The sequence below is a fragment of the Felis catus genome, chromosome C1 (genome assembly GCF_018350175.1).
Source record: "Felis catus isolate Fca126 chromosome C1, F.catus_Fca126_mat1.0, whole genome shotgun sequence".
Taxonomy (NCBI): Eukaryota; Metazoa; Chordata; class Mammalia; order Carnivora; family Felidae; genus Felis; species Felis catus.
In genome coordinates, this window is record NC_058375.1 from 134,962,940 (window position 1) to 134,982,635 (window position 19,696).

Genomic DNA, 19,696 nt, shown 5'->3' on the forward strand with positions numbered 1-19,696 from the left:
CAGTGAATAACAAGCAATCCAAAGAGACTGGGGTCAAGTCCCAGAGTCTGAGGTGTAGAGAGGTAGACTGAGGCCAGACAACAAGTGCTTTCTCTGAGTCCCTGAGACTTGACCCCTTCCCTGCACTGTTGGGCAAGTGAAGAAATGGAGAGCACATGCATTTAAGAGATAGGTGAGGGAGAAGAACCATGGAAGGAGAGCAATAGGGAACATTTGGAAGAGTAAAAAGAGAATCTGAGAGAGTAATATCACCCTGTTGAAGTGAATTAAGAGTCTCAAAACAATGTGTAAGAAAGGAATCAAGAAACCTTAAAAATGCATAAGGGGGGGGGGCGGTAACGAAACACTCCATAGGTACCAGAGCATCAGATAAAACAAAGAGCTTTTGGATCTCTTGCTACTCAAAGGGGAGTCCCTGTGGAGAGTGTAGGCAGAAATCAGCCTGCAGGTTACTGTGTGCACATCAAAGAGGGAGAGGCCGAGAAAGAGAGGTTGAGAGGAGAATGGGGAAGCAAGATCAGTTTTCCTTAATGGGGCAGGTGCACATAGGTGTAGTCGCTAGGGTGTTCACCTGGGGACACATGCTAGGGAAGGGAGGTGGATCCTGAAGAAATAGAAAAGTCTTGCAAGACTTTCAGGAGAACAGCATAGCATGTAAGATTCTTGGCCAGGGGGAAAGTAAGTAGGTCTTATGAAAGAGACTAGGTCAAGCTTTCTTACAAAGCTGAGGGAAGGAGAAAAAGTGAAGCCGGAAACAAGTTTCAGATGGCAGGTATGGAATCGGTGGTGTGTCACACGATTTCGAGGCCAACGATCTCAAGGCCAACAGACGAGGCCACTGATTTCAAGCAAGGTGAGAAGAGGTGAAGGTAAGTATAAGAAGTGTGCTAAGGGACCAGGACAGGAGAGAGGAGTCGAGGACGTTCGCTAGGTCGGAGGGCGAGGACTGATGGGCAACACGAATGAACGGGGTGGGTTCTGCTGTAGGCTGGAAACAAGGTCTTTGGCTGGAGTGTGCTGTATACATGACAGAACCAAAAAGCTTGTTTGGGGGCTTCTGTGCTTGTCTCATAAAGCCCTTTGAGATAAATTACCTTATATATAAGAACCCTGCAAGTAATAAATACATGATTGTAGACAGATGGATAAAACACAAAAATGGTGCTAACTCCTTTGGTATACCCTAATGAAATAATAAATTAATTCTTGATTTAAAAATAAACTTGGGCATATACAGATCATAGTTTCATATCTCACATTACTGAACTATTATGGGAACTAACGATCTTTATTCCTGAAACAAATTCAAAAACACTGAGGAGACTCTAAGGAACTGAAATCCAATGGAAAAGCTCCCACTGGACACCACAAAAGGAAAAAAAGAGCAAACTATAACAATATCTTAACTTTAAAAAAAAAAAAAAACAATGTGGGGCTCAAACTCACAACCCTGCGATCAAGAGTCACATGCTCCTTCAACTGAGCCAGCCAGTGGCCCTGACAATATCTCAACGTTTAAACAAATGAAACAAACAGCAAAAGAAGGAACATCTGTACATATCTGGAAAACAACAATAAAGCGAGTGAAGAAACCTGTTTGTTTGTATGTTGGATAAAGGATGCCAGGCAAGCTTAAAAAGGATTTTAACAGAATTACAAATTTAGTGCAGGAAGGATTCACCAAAAAAAAAATCTGTATCTATATCTATATCTATATCTATATCTATATCTATATCTATATCTATATCTATATCTATATCTATATCTATATCTATCTATATGCATCAGCAGGCATTGAAACAACATAACTTTATCTTAGAAAACTGTATCATGACCCAACTTACTCTTAAAATCCATTTATATTGGCCAGCATGTGAATACAATTGCCAATTAAAAGGGATGGGAGATTGGCTAAAGAGTAGTAAACAACAGGAATGGGTACGGGACAAGGAATTTAGCTGTGGGCAGGGCGGTAGGCCCGTTTCCCAAATGTTCGCAAGGATGAACAGAATCCCATGCTGACACAGGTTGTGGATGACTGACTTGATAGGTGGGGACATGGAAAGATACAGAACACAAATACGGACCGTAAGCAGAAACTCAGCTTACTCAAGTTATGAAGCTGAGAAAGAAAATCCTGAAGGCAAGTTGGACACACAGAAAACACTGCTGAGTGTCTGCAGTTTGACAAGATGAGCCTGTGTTGATTTGCCCAGCAAACTGGTGCCACTTTGTGATGGACTGTGGTGTACAGAGAAGGAAGGCACCGCGTCTGTGGGGACAGAGGGCTGTGCAAAAGCTGGTTTCATCTGGGGCACCTGTAACTGTATATGTTTGAAAATTAGAGAGTTCTTAGAAGAGCAATAATAATGATTAAGGCAATGGAAGAAGTGATTTATGAGGGCAGATTAAAGGAGCTAACTATGAATAGCCTAGTTAAGTGACAAGTAGAGGGGTACATAATAGGAGTCTCCAAGGAAAGAGAATAATTATTTAGCCGGGTACAAGGGGGTATAACTAGGAGTAATGAGATGAAATTAAGAATGGGAAAATTTAAGCTGAATTTCAAAAAAACCCTCCCTGATGGTATAATTTATTAGCTCACGGAATAAATTCCCTATGGAAATGCAATAGTGAGGGAAACTTAATAACAGGACTGGACAAAATACCAATAAATAATATAGATAATAATCCTGTATATGAAAGAAGGTGGTTCCATGCTATGCTTTCCTTGCTTAGAATATCTTCCCATATTTTTCTTTGATAGTCTGTTTATATATGGTGACTGTTACTCAGAGAAGTAGTTAGGCAGTTAGCTAAAGTAAAAAGGAAATATGTCCTTTAGGTGAGGGAAGTTAAAATCATCTTAGTTTTCATACACTCTGCAGTAGCATGCTGAAATAATTTTTTACTACTTTGCTCTAACAGAGCTGGTCGTGAAGCAAGCTGGACAGATGTATTAATATTTCTAAAAAACAAAACAAAACACAACAAAACAATCCGCATCTACCATTCCACAGAGTCTATTCTGATTCTCTGTGCCATGAAACTCATATTTTCATAGACATGTTTAATATAAACAATTTATTGCCATAATAGAAATCAAAAAACTTTATTCCAGCTTTTCTAAATGTAGCTCTATGGTCAATTACTTCACATCAATACCAAGATCAAATAGGCATAATACTAACAAGCAGTTTGCTTAATAATAGTCACCACACTAATTAACCCATCCAGAACATTCTTAATCAGACGCTATTTGTAATGTACAGTTAAGAGAAGCTTGGCAATAAACTGTTCTATGCTAAAAAAGAAAATAATACCTTACCGATGGGGTGAAACTGGCTTTTCTATTGAACTGGACAGAATGTGCTGCCGTCCTGGCATTAACTCAAGAGAGTGAGTATGCAAATAGGCACATGTCTGAACATTTCCTTTCTCTTCCCCAGCTCCAATTCTGGTGGAGGTGTTAATGAGAAGAGAAAAGGTCCTGAGATAAGGAGTGAAAGAGAGAAGAGAGTCAGAAGAAAACCAGTGAGCTGCGTTTTAGAGCTTCTGCCAGATCTGCCTTTTAATAATTGCCCAATTTTTCTTAAGGAAATGCTACTGCCCATCGTACTCGTAGAATGTCTTTCCCCGTTTCTGAGTCTCTCAGCTCTATCAGAACCTGTTTTTACTTTTAGGAATATTCTGATCACTGTAATCATTTCCAGTCTACTATTAGCCATGGGGCCCTGCCCCAACCATTTTTCCCCACCAACAGCTCATCTGTGAAACGGAAGCAGGGCCTCCCTACCGCCTCCTGTCCTCACAACCACCATTCCTTCCTCACCACCTCTGTCCGCCAACGTGGTTCCAGAGGCACTGCCACAAAACCCTGGTACTACGTTGGGCAATGTTCAAAGTCACAGCTGGTGCATGTACTTTCTAGACCTAAATTGGATTGCTTCCCACCACCCCACGTCCACACACACAGACTTAGAGCTGGCCCTATAGGAATGGCCTTATTCAGATCAATCTGGAAACACTAGGTTTGAGAGTGGCTTTAAATGATGTTAAGACTGATGGCAAATACAGGAAATGCTCTAGGTATCTTAGCTTATTTCTGCTAAAGTTGAGAGGCTAGAGTATGTTTCGTTGACTAATGGAGGTAGTCAGAAGGAAGGTGATAAAATAAAGCAAGTCAAGTAGACTTGGGACATGAATACTGATTCATGGGCTGTGGAAGAGAATATCATGGCTGACATGTGCGTCATGATGGAACACACTGCCTACAAATATCCTTTTGAGAGATTTCAATAAAAAGTACTTAATACAGTGAGTTCAACCTATAGAATCTCATAAATACCCACAGATAAGAATCCACAAGACAGAGATTATCAGCGGTCTTGCTTCTCAAAACAGATTTGGAAGACAGCACTTGAAAAATGGTGCAAATTAGTGGATGATTAAAGAGAAAGGCAGCATAACTGGTTAAAGAGTATTGCAGGTTTGAGCCAAGGCAGAGGGAGGAGCGCATCAGCAACCGAAACAGAGAAAGTGGCCTGGAGGCGCCTGGGTGGCTCAGTTGGTTAGGTGTCCGACTTCGGCCCAGGTCATGATCTCACAGTTTGTGAGTTTGAGCCCTGCGTCGGGCTCTGTGCTGACAGCTCAGAGCCTGGAGTCTGTTTCAGATTCTGTGTCTCCCTCTCTCTCTGCCCCTCCCCTGCTGGTGTTCTGTCTCTGTCTCTGTCTCTCAAAAATAAAAATAAAAAAAAGAGAAAGTGGCCTGCCCGTGGGGTAGGCAAGAAGGAGCTGACAAAGCTCAGGTTCTCTGGACATTAGCTTGGGTTTGAGGGAGGGAGAGTGGTATGGCCACCGCATTGTATCATTTAGGCTGGAGTTTTCACAACGTGTGCTTTATGCAATACTAGATAGAGAAGGTTTTGTGAGAAAACACATTTGGTAAATGCTGGGTTAAACAGACCTAAACACTCACTCAAGAACTTCCCAAAGTACATGCTAGTGTATACCATAAGTACGTTCACTTATTCATTCTTTTGTTTATTCAATAAAATGTTTATTGAGCACCTATTATGTAATAGGACTATTATGTGTATTGTTTCTCAAACTCAACACTTCATGAAACGAGGACTCCCCCACCCCCAAGCATGCACCTTAAGACTTAATATGTAACAAAGGATATCCTGGGAAATGCTACTTGAGACCCTAGGAGATGCACAGCCAGAGTCTGAGAAGCAAGATGGGTGGTGGCATATTTTATATTGTAGGGACGGCAGAAGGAGTGGGGAAATGTGCTCACATGAGAAATGATGGAACTCAAACCGAAGGCCATATACCAAGCCACATAATAGCAGACAAAAGGAAGTTTGAAAGAAATGAGGAGAAGCTGTGAAAAAAAGTGACACAAGATATGGTTCAAGGCTAATATGGATGAGAGCAGAAAAAAATATCATTTGATTTTATCACAGCAATTTCTGTGGATTCTTGGATATAAACCACACTGAGAATTGAGGAGAAAGGAAATAGGAATCAAAGATAAATAACTTTTCCAAAACCAACTGGGAAGACACATCCACGCAGTTTAGTGATCTAAGTGCTCGGGTGATTTATAACAAAAACTATTTACTGTTTCCAAACAATGTGCTGGAAATTAATTACAAAATTAACATTTTTAGAATGTTGCCACATAAGCAAATATCAGAGATAATTAAAAAATCATGCTAGCCCACATGTGTCCAATATATCACTTATATGGTAAGCAGATTTATATAAAACTATAAAGTATAAAAGTAAAAATCTAGCATTCTCATGTGTACACATCTACCCCCCTGTATCTCTTGCCACACTATCTTCACGAAATAAAGGAATCCCAAGCAAGAAAATCCATCATAATTAAAACTAGATGTTTGGAGACCACAGCATGAAACAGAAAGACAGACTTCTGCCTGGTTGGCTGGTTGGTTGTAGGATGCTTGTTCTTCTTTCCTGGAGATGGCTAAGGGCTAATACTCCTAAAATAGATGGCACATGTCTGTGAAGGCTGTTTCAATAAGAAACGCCTGGCGGAACAAAATACGAACAAATTCAAATCACGGATGAGTCGGTCACAATCCACACACACATAGCACAAATGCTCTGGGGGAACTGCCATCCAACACCGCTGTGGCTGGTTAGGCCATGCTGTTTAGATGTTCAGTGTTTGGTGCCCGAACCAAATTTCATCTCCCGTGGTGTAAACTTGCAAAGTCAACATGAAATACTGACAGCAGCCTGTGAGAGGGCACTGGGCAAGAGAGTCTTACTTAAACTATGAAGAGTCTGCTTTGTGACAAGATAGAAAAAACAGAATCCAGAGAAACTAGCTGCAGTGAAAATTAACAAGCAAACCCCACTTATTAGCCCGAGAAACGCATGCTGAGACTGAAAGCAAATTTGTGGTGATCAGACTGGCCTCATTAGCCATGCCTGGGCCCAGAGATGACACTCTTGGTGATGACAGCACCTTCTCTCAAAGGCTGCCCAAAAGACACACTGCAGCTCCCTCCCCTATTTAAGGTCCATCGTTTTCTGATGGCTGTCCTTTAAAGAGCTGGGATGTACGGCTCTCATAGGAAAAGGTGGTCCTGTGCTCATGAACCTATTGCTTTTTATTTTTGTTTCCCACCATGACTTCTAAGAATCATTTCTGAAAATCTAACACTCTCACATACCTCACTTACACCGTTTGTTTACATGACCTCTTTTGACAACACAGTTTATGTGGTTAGTATTATTTAACTTAAACAGTTATGCCTCAAGGCTCTGTTCTCTTTGGATTTCAAAGTGTTTTAGGTTGTATATATTGCTCATTTAACCACCTGCCTCTGAGAGCAGTTTGTCTTGTGCAATTTTACAAAATCCCTCACGAATAAATACATTCTTGCCTCATAAATGTACGAGAAGAAGAAAACCTACCTTGCATGTTGACAGAACAAATGTTTATCACATTCAGAGCCATCTTTGTGAGTACATGTAAGCTTACTTCTCATGATCTCCACTCCTCCCCAAGAAGAGCTCTCTTAGAACAAGAAAACCCTCTAGTTTACACGAGCTTTACTAGAGCAATTCAACATAGTTGGGCAGGACTGTAGGCTAAACTGAAAACAGGGAATCTTTATTTTTCTACCTCTTCCATTTCAAGCATTCTCCACCCACCGGTGAGTGAGTCCCTAAGACCTTCAGACTACTTTCTGATTGCCTGGGAACTCTTGCTACCCCCCACACCTAGCCTCCTTGTAGCCTATATGTTGGAACTAAGCCCCACTTTAGATCTAGCCCTGAATCCTGCCCTGCTCTCCACTGTCGGTCTTTTTGGAAACCAATCTTAAACTTCCTCCCACAATGTATTAGCCACCTTCCAGGCTCAATGTGTCCCACCCTTCAAAGGGGGCAAGTACCTTAACTCAACGGAATTTACCACAAACAGAATCATTTCAAATACCATGGTGAGCCTATGCAAAAATTATTTGGGGAGGACAGGTGGCAAGAAATCTCCGTGAAGCACTGTAAGTAAGTCCACTTAAGCAATGGGCATGTTGCACAGAGGATAATCCAGATTGTTTCAGTACACAGGCGCTTCCTGTGCTCGTGGATTTATTCACATCACTTCATTTCTCTGAACCTGTGCTTCATAGTCTACAAAATGGGATAGTATCTGTATCTGCAAATTTCTGGAGAGGATTAAAAGAGAACTGTGGTGTGTACAGAGCCCATGTAAGTAAACTTCCCACACCTTTGATCATTCAAGTTAACGTCCATAATATAAGGAGTGAGGCCTAAGGCCATTTTGGGTAACACCAAATTTCCCAGTTAGAGAATAGGAAACTGCAATCCATCAACAAATATTCACCCAACAATTATTTAGGATCCTGCTATGTTATATCTGTATTTACAAAACCTTTAGTGCATACGTAGTAACATTTCACACTCATTTTGGACTCCCAGCCCCCGAAAGTGTAAATTTTCCGTATCACCTTTAAACTAAACTGTGTGTACTGATTCTGTTACTAAAATGATCTCATTTTTAAATTCAAACTTAATAACTTGTTCATTATGTTTCATTAATAACTCAAGAAGCAAAATTTCACTATCTTCTATCCTTTCACCTTACTTAATTTAATGATAGTGTATAAAAAAATGAAAGAGTTCCCAAATGTGGATCTGAAGTAATCTCTTTCACGCAAGAGGAAGTAGCTGTTTCACACGTACATAGGCTCAAAGCAAGCAGCTTTGCCAGGATATACCTTGTTGGCAAGTAACTATTCTCACTATTCTGGGAATCCCATGTCTTCTGTAGCCTCAATAAAGCACCGAAGGAAACTCTAAATATTATGTCTAATCACGTGTTCTATCCCATGATTTTTTTTTTTTTTGAGACGCCATTATTTAGAAGTTGAAAGCAGGATGGGAAAATACGTTGATATTAAAAAAAAAAAAAAGGATCACTTTCTTCTTTCCAAACAAATATAAGAATTCTCCTTTGGAAACGTTTCCAATTAGAGACTCTCCTTTTTGAGCATGACATCATTGCACTGGTGCTACAGACTGAAAGTGTTCCCTCAAAATTCGTGTGTTGAAGCCGTAACCCCTAATGTGACTATGTCTGGAGACAGGGTCTTTAGGTGGTTACAAGGGTTAAATGAAGTCATAAAGATTGGGCCCTAATATGGTAGGGACTGTGGCCTTAAAAGAGGTGGAAGAGATCTCTCTTTCCCTGTGTCTCTTTTTCCTCTCCTCCCTTCCACTACCACGTGTGAGGACACAGCCAGAAGCCAGCTACCTGCAAGCCAGGAAGAGAGCCCCACTCAATACCAACCGTGCGGGCACCCGGATCTCAGGTGGCCAGCGGCCAGAAATGTGAGAAAATACATGTCTGTTCTTTAAACCACCCAGCCCGTGGTAATTTGTTATGGCAGCCTGAGTTGACCAATATAAATGGATATTGCTGCAGAGAAAAGGAGGAAGGGTCAACACTGTGATGTGTGAAATTTCCTGAATAGAGTATTAGGAAACTAGCGGAGTAGGAGGCACTATGTTTAGGCTGACAGACAGTGACAACAAGAGAATATTGTCAAAGAAGAGAGAGCTGACTACCAAAACTGATAAAAGAAAGAATTTGGAGGATAAAGAAGAGAAAATGTGAATTTTATTGTGTGGCACAAAATGTTACTTGTTGATTAAGAATAAGAAAAAATAATAGAGAATGGAGTGTTAGGAAAGAAATTTTTCCTAAAAATTTGTTTGGTTGTGAATGAAGTCACTTAATTTTTCTAAACCTGGGTTTTCTCCCCTAAGCAATGAGAATACTGCCAGTCGGAGACTTCTCACAGAAGAACGAGGATCAAAATATCCTATCAAACCTACTGATTTGATCTTACGGTCCCTATTCACAGCCAAAATGGCATACTGGGTCAGCAGGGCTCTGAGCCCATGGTCTGTTTCAAATTCAGGGCTCTACCACTTACTAGCTGACCTGGGGAAAGAGTTTTTTCTTTAAGTATCAGTCACGTCATCTGTAAAATGGGGATAATATTCTTGCTGCCTTGCAGAATGAGGCTTTCCATGTTGTTTGGCACATAATAAGAGCTCAGTAAATGCTATTCTTTTAATTACTGATAATCATGGTGAAGATTATCATTACGTGGTCATTGTTATGAAAAGATACTCAATATTTAAAAAAATTCTGGTCTCTGGCTCCACTGCCATTTCATAGTTAAGCCTACTTTCTGAACCAGACTGATGCCTTTTTAAAGATATGTTTTTCTTGCTAACTCTTACCAGTTACACTTTAGTTCTCCATGTAAGGCGGGCATTTTAATGTTACCTTATTTTCATTTGTATACTAATCAAAGATTTGTACTCATGCCTAGAGGCACACGAATTACAAAAAGGCCTAATGTTATAAATCAAACAAATATATTCCTCCCTTTCTATTACTTGTTGCCTTTCGTACTTTTTTCCTACCTTTCACTTTTCCTTTCCTTTCCTTTTATTCTTTTCATTTTTCTGAGAGTTTCCATCTTTTCCCTTCTTAAAGCTGCATAAACCAAGAAAGTAAAACCAGGAAATTTAAAACATCAGTTTCCAGGTCTCTGAAGCACGAACAGATGGGCATCAAAAAATCCAGTCTTTTTTTTTTTCCTTTCCCTTTTTCATTTGCCCATCCACAACCTGAATAAATCAAAATCACCAGCAAATCCAACTTCCAGCAGAACCCGCTTTTTTTTTTTCCCTGCTACCGCATTAAATGCTACGGCACTAAGTATTGATCCACCTCACGTACTGATTCTATTGCTGCCTAATTGTTAAGCCACAGAACCTGACTTTATTCTGAACTGATATTACTGGAAGATACAGTTTTGTTACTATTACTTTGAAATAAAGCCTTCAAGTGTACAAAGTGAGTGTGCAAACACTTCCGCTTACTTCAGGTTTTCTCCAGTTTCCAGTATGGAAAGTTTGGAAAACAGAGGTCAAAATACAACAGATGGGTAAATTGCTGGGCTATTACTAGACTATGGCCAAGGCTTGAAGGTTAAGAAAGGCGTTTAAATACTGAGTGAAAAAGGTTCGGAGAAAAAAAACATTCAATCACCATTCCACAAAAACTGGAGTGCCCACTCCGTGCCGAGCAAATGGCCAAGTTGCCTTCGTGGAACACACGATGTGGTAGGTGCTCTGATTAGGAAAGAATAGGTGTTAGGATGATGGGAATCCAGTCCTGGAGACAGGGTTGGTGCCAACGAAGGCTCTCTAGAGAAGGTGATCTTTCAGTTGAGGCTACGGTGGTGACTGGAAGGTAGCCAGTTGTGAGTCGTGGGCTGTGCCAAGAGTCATGGCATGTGCAAAGGACCTGGAGGGAAAACACAGTCCAGTGGAAAAAGCAAAATATGGCCGGAGCGTCAATTGGGTGTGAATAGGAATGAAGGTGCGGTAGGGGAGGGACAAAAATGAGGTCCGAGGTATAACCAGGTGAAGGCTTTTCTGTCTTTAAAATATAAGTGAAGTGGTGTGTGGCCATTTGAAAAGTTTACAGGCAGACGGGGGCTGAATAAACACTCTACTGCAGTATGAAGAATGGACTGGGGACACACGGCAGAGCAAACACCAATTTTAAACACCTCTTGCCTTTTGAACTGCCACTAAAATAATGGCATGGGAATTTTTAAAAACGGCAAAGACTTTCAAGAACAAAGAGGAAAACTGAAAAAGATGACAACGGGAAAGAAATGGCAACTAAATTTCAGAAGATGGAAAGCATAGGAATGAGTGGTGTTTGAGCAAAGAGGAGGAGGCAGGACACGTCGATGCGTGCAGACTATTTTGCTTGTGCATGTGATGTTAGCCAAGAAGCAGCAGTTCATTTGTTGCAGAGAAACTCCAAAGGCTCAGGTATCGGACATGCCAGGTACCTCGGGAGGTGCAGATGTGGAGCAGAACTGAAAACAGAACTGGTAACAATTCTCTATGCAGTGAGCACAAACCCCGCTGATAGGACAACCTCCCCATGCACAGTGATCTGCCTCTGGTCTCCCCTCTCTCCCCACCTCCCACCCTCTACCTCAACAGCAGAAAGGAGGCTTCCTCACTTGAGGGGTTCAGTAAGGCTAAAGGCAAGCGTGAGGGAAATTAAGTGAAACTGTGCCTATTTATTGGTCACCCCTCTCCAGCGCCCTTCCCTAACCATTTGGCTCTCAGACAGCATGAGATTCCCCATACAGGTGATTGGAGGAGACTTTCTCTGGAAACTAACTGGACTGACCTGTCGACAACGACATGTGGGGGTGCCGCAAGTGAATCCCTTGTTTGCTCATTCCATGAAAATGGTCACTAGTCCATAGGCCCTGTCTCCGAAATTCTAAACATCTTTCAGGGTCTCACTCTCAAATCTGAAAGGACAGCCAGGGACCATCAGACATTTGAAGAAAACTATTAACATGAAATAAATATGACAAAGCAAACCACTACAGAAAAGGACCCTGAAAGACACTGAGACAGAGGGAGGAGTAAATGAAAACTTAAAAAAAAAATCCTATCATATCCACAATGATAAAATAAGATTTTGCATTCATGGTGAGAAAAATAGAATGCAATAAGAAAGAACATTCAGGAACAGAAAAGAGTGCTTGCAATTAAAAATTTCATAACTAAAAAGAAATCATTAGAAAAATTGGAAGGTAAGGTTGAGAAAATTTTACAGACAGCAGAAAAACAAAAATGAAAAGAGCGGAGTAGAAGAGAAACAAAATCAGGTCCATTTAAGGTTCAATGTTGGTGAATAGGAGTTGAAGAAAGGAGTTGGAGAAAATCATGGGGGAGAAAACCAAAGGAAAAATATAAGAAAATCCTTAGTGCTAAAAGGAATGAGTGACCAGCATAAGAAAAGGACAAAAATCCAATCCAAGCAGAATTATGGAATTTCAGAACACCAGAGGTGAAATAGAAAATCTAACACCTTTTGGGAGAGCAAACAGGAAGTCACATGCAAGGGATCAGAAATAGATAAGAATGGGACTTCTCAACAGGAAGTTCAAAAAGCAAAAAACAATAGAACATTACCTCAAACTTAAGAGGAAAATGATTTTCAATGAGAACTCAAAACTCAGTCGAATATCAATCAAATATGAGGCCGGATAAAGTCATTTTTAGACATGCAAGTTCCTAAGAAATTTTAGCTCCCATGTGCATACCTCACAGGTAGATACAGCACACTAAGATGAGAACATAAAACAAGAGAGAGACATGGGATCCAGGAAATAGTTGACTCAAGGGCCCAGAAAGCAACTAGAAGGAACAGAGGGCAAAAAATGGGGTCCTCCAGGAAGGGGGTATCCAAGAACAAACATGGAAAAGATAGGTTTTCTAATGTGACTGACCATATCAAAATGATGACTTAGTGACAGCCACAAAGCTTGGGAACGAGTTTATGATGGTGACACAGAAACTAAGCAGATAAAGTCAAAGCAATAATTAGCCCCAGGAAAAAGGTAAAGAGTTGTTCAAGAAAAAAAAAAAAAAACCTAAAAACAAACTACCACGATGCTCAGCAGGAAACATACTTACATAGCAATAATGCTATAAACACAGAATCTTTAATCAAAAGTTGAGATATAGCCATATTGGAAGGATAGGGTGAGGGAAAGTATGTGTGTGCACACGTGTGCACCCGTGCGCATGCACATGGATACTCGTAAGAGAGGTAACTAAATAATTTCTACTCATAGGAAGTCAATAGATCATATCTATTTTAAAGATTAAGAAAGAGCAAGACAAGAAAATTTAAACATTTTGTCACTGGTAGACTCTACAGGTGGGAGAGCTTAGGGGTGGGAAGGACTGAGGAAAGGGATTTTGCTTTGTTTTACAGACTTCTTTGTACTCTCTGACCTTTTAAAACTAAATATATGTATGATGTATGACTTTAATAATCTGGAAATTTCTTGCCCAAATCTCTGAATATTGCCTCTAACACTTTCTCTAATTTTTCCTTCTGGAAGTCTTATTAGACATGTGCTGGATTCTTATCCTTTTATTTATTTATTTATTTATTTATTTATTTATTTATTTATTTTTTATCCTTTTATTTTTTAATATCTAGCTTCTAGGTGACTAATTCTCTCTTCACACACGTCTAATACTTAACATATCCATGGAGTTCATTTTAATGAATATATAAAAATTCTACTTAGTCCTTTAAAAATATGCACTCATTTTTATAGTATCTTTTATTTCTCATGTTATAGATCTATTCTTATGCTACTGTTTTAAAAACTTACTTCATCTTTTCTGTATAGTAGTTTCAGTATTTGCAATTCTTAAGGGCCTAATCCCACAGAAGGCTGTTATAGCCAGTTTCTGACTTGCTAACCTGTAAGAGATGTTGGACAGGAAACATCATAAAGAAGGTTTTGAGGAGACGTGAGGATGACACATGTAGGTATCGATTACTATGCCTGGAAAAGCTGCAGATTCACCAAAGCGAGGCAACAGAGAGAGATTTGTACCTACGTTTTGTCCTTCCTTAAAATCTTACCAATTATTGAAACTCTAAGACATTTCCTTAAACTATTAGTCAATCAGCAGGTATTTATGGAGTGCCTACTCAAACTGAAATCTCTGCTGTCATAAGAAAAACAAATAGAAGAAAAATTAGACATTTTTAACATGTGATTGAGTTTTCCTCTTTCAAGTTTTTTTAAAAAAAAATTTAAATGTTTTATTTATTCCTGAGACACACACACACACACACACACACACACACACACACACACACACAGCATGACTGAGGGAGGGGCAGAGAGAGAGGGAGACACAGTGAGCTGTCAGCACAGAGCCCGATGTGGGGCTTGAACTCACAGGCTGTGAGATCATGACCTGAGCCAAAGTTGGATGCTTAACTGACTGAGTCACCCAGGCACCCCTCCTCTTTCAAGCTTTTTAAAGAGATAGTATGTTGGTTGTTTCAAGATCACAACAATCCATTATTTTGAGGTTCAACATTATTTGCAGAAAAATTTTTTTCAAGTTTATTTATTCTGAGAAAGAGAGACAGCACTTGTGCATTGAGTGGGGGGGGGAGAGAGAGAGAGAGAGAGAGAGAGAGAGAGAGAGAGAGAGAATCCCAAGTAGGCTCCATGCTGTCAGTATAGAGCCCGACACGGGGCTCGATCCCACGAACTGTGAGATTATGACCTGAGTTGCAATCAAGAGTCAAATAGCTTCATGGAGTGAACCACCCAGGTGCCCCTTTTGGCAGAAGGTTGTTTACTTTCCACCTTAAAATACCCTTTCTTTGAATAGTGGGTTCTTGAATAGGAGCAAATGTTTTTAGTGGAGAATTATATACATTCACAGTTTGTATCATTGTGGGTCGTAAGCACAGAGAGATGCAAATATCTTTTAATACTACATTGGATACAAGTGGAAACTATATACTTTTAACCATAAATGTTAATAATAATAAATATCCTGGGAAAAGTAACTATTTGGTGGAGTTCTCATATAAAACAAACAAAAAAAATTCATGTAATCTTAAAAATGTACTTATTCTATAATTTAGATGTATTGAGTCTGCATCTTGTTAGCACGGGCTATGTTAAAGTATTGCATATACCACCTGAATTAGTGTGCACCCTAATTTATACACATTTAACATTTCAATAACATATGCCAGGGTACAACCAAGTTCTAAGGGTGTCAAAAGTCAGATCATTGTAAAATTGAATGTACATTTAGGAGTAGAGAGAGCGACCAGCCAGATGTGCCTGCAGCAATGTGCTGAAGGCCATTTAAAACCAATCCATGTGTAGTAGATGTATTCCAGTAGAGAATTATAGACAACAAACCAAGAGATACTAAAGTCATACTACGGTATCATCTTTGTTAAGCCAGAAAAAACATTTTGATTTTACAGAACTGGAGCTAAAACAAATCTTATTCTTTCCTCCCTGTACTAAATAAATGAGCAAAATCAACTCTACTGCCTCCCAGGTTTACAGCCCACAGTAGATGTTCCATATGTACTTGCTGAAGGAAGTACATATGTACTTCCTTGATACAAGGAAGTGGAAAGGGTTATGCATACACTATTTTATGGCTTTCTGGGTCCTGATTGTTTGTGTATACTGCTGCGTGGTTTGGGTGTTTGAGTGTGCTTTATTTCAGGTGGTTTGCATATGTGAAGTAGAAGGAGGTAAGGTTGGTTGAAGGGTAATTATTTCTTGATAGAAGAATATAAAAAGTATAAATAGCTCAGCTCTTGCTTAAGCAAACTCAGCTCTTCATTCCTGATCTACAATGCAAATAGTATACAAAATAAGGTTTCATTAAAGAGTGACTGTCACATCAACAGGAAAGAGAATGAAGACCTGCTATGCAGTATTATTAGATATATTGAATTTGTTGTCACCATGATCAACAAAATATTGCCTCAAAGGACTATACACTGTGACATAGAAATGGCTTTGCAATACAGAGCACTCCTCTGACATAATTTTTTCATTTTATTGTAATAGAGCTATACCTCTAGAAGAAACGAGTATGAATTTATTAATGGCATGGGTCACTATTAAAAAAGTAATAAACGAATGAGAAAATATCTGTGATAACTAACGACACATTTTGGAAAAGAAAATGAGAAACTTTTTATCATGTGATATGTTCACAACCCCAAATAACTCTATGTCATACGTGTAAAATGGGACTTTTCCTACTATCCTGGAATTTCAGCTGAGGTCCTAACCCTGAGGATTAATACCTACAAAGGCTAAAAGGAGGTGTGAGACACCCCTCTGCAGGACTTACTAAAAGTAGAAACATTGGCCCCGTGACTGTTACTCATCACCCTCTCAGCCTAAATACGAGGAGGAAATTCACAGGAGTAGATGGGCTCCATGGGAACCTCTTATTACAGAGATTTGGGATGTTTGCCAGAAGGGGAGGCTGGCATCTCTTTCCCCAAACTGGATGACTGCCAAGCTGCTGAAACTCAAAAACCTGCCCTCTCCTCCTGCTCCTAGAACAGAGCTCAGAAGTGTTCTTGGGAGAACCTACTGCATGCCCCCCTAAAATCTAGGGCATAGGGCTATCCTGACGATACCCTTGACTTCAAGATTCAGAAGGTAGGAGGCTAAGTGAGATTGTCCACATGGCAGGGTAAGGAGAAAGGAAGCAATGGAAGCAGATCCCTTTCTGCCATTTGAAAGGGAAAGCACGCCTGATTTCCTCCCATGCCCTCCCCGTGGCCCTGGTGGAGGGGAGTCGTACAAGATCCATATTGAAAGGACTATGCTCAAGAAGGTTGACTTTGGGGCAAGGAGGATACCCTTGGGGCAGGATCTGAGAGAAGGATCTGATTAGAGGTCATGCAGAGAGGGTTTTGTTCATGCTAAGGAGTACCTACCTCTGTGTGCGAGGTCTTCCCAGGAGCATCTCAAAAGAACATACCTCTGCACCACACAAAAGAGTTGGAATTTGCCTCCTCTGACAGAAGACATTGGATGCACATGAGAGACCCTCCAAGAGTTCCAGCTATGTAACAAGCCCTCCTCTCTTTTCCTCCAGTCCTTCCTCTTAGTCCAGAGCCTGCTGTAGGACCTTGAAGGGGAGGACAGGAGGCAAGAATGGAAGTGCATGCACCTGGTTTATTGAACAGGTTGCCCTCGATGGATAAAATAAGGGAACAGTTTCATTTTCCCCTTTGCCACTGCCTTCAGACACATCTCAGATCTCCTTTCTCTTCCTGTTGGTGTCGACTTCCGCACCTTGGCTTTCTGGCTTGTGATTATTTTCTTCTGGTACTGTTAGCATTTCTTCTCCCCCCCCCCCCCCACCATGTTATAATCTAGGAATAGGAAAGGTCTTTTTTAGACGTGACACTAAAGGTAGAAACCACAAAAATAAAGAATAGGTTTGTCTGTGTAAAAATAAAGTGTTTTAACGTATCAAAAGCTTCATAAATACAACTGAAGGGGAACGTGCAAAAGTGAAAAAAACTATCGGAAACCTATACAACAGAAGAGTTAATCAGCTAACTCTTAGCGATCAATGGGGCTAGCAGGCAATCCCAGGTTCAATAAAGTCTGCCACTAGCTGTGTGATTCAGCTAATTCATTTCACATCTCTGAGCTCCAGTGTCCTCAGCTACGAAAGGAGGTTAATACCTTTACCTACATCAGTGGGTTGGGGGAGAATTATATAAACTAATTTGTGTACAGCATTTAGCACCGTGTTCAGCAGAGTATGCACTCAAATAAACATCAGTTTTGTATCCTCATCACCATCATTAAATCTCCAAGTGGCTAGTTATGGGTAGTAAAAATCAATTTATAAGCATTCTTCTTCTTTATTTTTGTCTGTATTGCCACAGTTTTCGACAATGAGCGTGTGTTACTTTGGTACGGAAAATATGCGAACCGTTTCAATTAAGAAAGAAAATAAGAATAAAGGCGTGTGTGAGCCTCTGCCAACTTTACAGAGTAGAGAAAGGCAGCGGCGGGTTTCTCACTTGGGACAGTCGGTCATCCTATATAGTTTGTTATATAGAATGTCCCTCAGTTACTGAACAGGGAAAGTGGTTCTCTTCCAAGAAGGCAAGAACCATCTGGTCATTCATTGATAGAAATAAATATCTGAACACGAATCATGTTTCCACCGATCAGTATACATACACGCAAGACATGCGAAAGGCATAATAAAAGCTTCAGAAAACATTCACAGGAATAGAAACAAACATTTTGTATCACAGCTTTTGCCATGTTGTCACATCGGGTTTTACTTGTTTATCATATCATTTCATTTACTCTAATGAAAAATTACTCCTAGGACTCAGTTTCCTTTACTGAGGATCGCCACTCATTCTGGGCACAATTTTATAAAAATAAGGCACATGGAAAGATGCTGATGTCATTGTCAGAGGAAGCAAAACCATATGAGAGCCCTGGCTCTGGTGCTCGTTGAGGCTAGATGGAAGTGAGGGGTAAGAGGCTCTGGGATGTATGTGTCACTGTATTGGAGATGGGCGTCCTCCACAAACAAGCCCAATTCACAAGAAAAGAACACAGACTGTAGAAGGGGGGGTCCAATTTTTAAACTATGTTACCAAATACACATTTGCTTCTACACTTTAAAGCAGGGCTGAATCGCATTTGGATAGAGTTATAGCATTGCTTTAAACACACACACACACACCCCCCGACACACACACACACACACACACACCATGGAGGTAATCCAGTTAGTCCTGCAACGCAGATGTGCACAAGAATGCTCCAAGTGATTAAGATAGGGCTTTAAAGTTAGTTAATTAGAAACATCTCTCTTTATAGGATCAACAGTGATACTAGCTTTGAGTTCTTACTGGCCAAATTTGAATTTAAATTTTAAGATGCATGGAACACCCTTTGGACTTGCTCTTGTGTTGAACTTAGAGGAAGGGCCTTCAGTCTTCAAACTTCTCTGGTTCAAATCTAACTTTTTAAAAAATAGAATTCTGGGGCGCCTGGGTGGCGCAGTCGGTTAAGCGTCCGACTTCAGCCAGGTCATGATCTCGCGGTCCGTGAGTTCGAGCCCCGCGTCAGGCTCTGGGCTGATGGCTCGGAGCCTGGAGCCTGTTTCCGATTCTGTGTCTCCCTCTCTCTCTGCCCCTCCCCCGTTCATGCTCTGTCTCTCTCTGTCCCAAAAATAAAAATAAAAACGCTGAAAAAAATAGAATTCTGCTCATCTGATATTATTAAACTGAGCTTCTCATAAATAGCATTTATCCTTTCTTGGAAGAAAAGAGAACAAAAGTCGTACAAGTGTACTATTTTAGAACCTATCCTGATAAGGAGAAATCACTGTCATTATAACCAAAACCACACTGCTCTTCCCTGATTTTTGGCATGATCCTTCTTAAAAAGGCCAGAGGACCACTGAGAGGGTAGAATACAATAATTGACGGGGAACTGTTCAGCATTAGTGCTTGGCAAAAGTAGTTGCTTAATAAAGTTTCAGTTTTACAGAAATGAAGGTGATTGCTAGAAAAGTGAACCTACAGGGGCATCTGGGTGTCTCGGTCGTTTGAGCGGCCAACTTCAGCTGAGGTAACGATCTTACAGTATGTGGGTTCCGGCCTTGCATCAGGCTCTGTGCTGACAGCTCAGATTCAGATTCTGAA

General features: G+C 40.4%; 1 protein-coding gene across 13 annotated transcripts in view; it reads right to left on the minus strand.

Annotated features, from left to right (window-relative positions):
• GTDC1 (glycosyltransferase like domain containing 1) overlaps positions 1 to 19,696 on the minus strand; it is a 422,851-nt gene that overhangs the window by 94,346 nt on the left and 308,809 nt on the right. For 9 of the 13 annotated variants that reach the window (XM_045033733.1, XM_045033732.1, XM_045033729.1 and 6 more), the window contains one exon: positions 3,329 to 3,490. The exons of the other annotated variants lie outside the window; for them this stretch is intronic. In XM_045033733.1, coding sequence (XP_044889668.1) covers positions 3,329 to 3,490 — 162 coding nt within the window. The remainder of the gene's footprint in view (positions 1 to 3,328; positions 3,491 to 19,696) is intronic. 13 annotated transcript variants of the gene reach the window in all.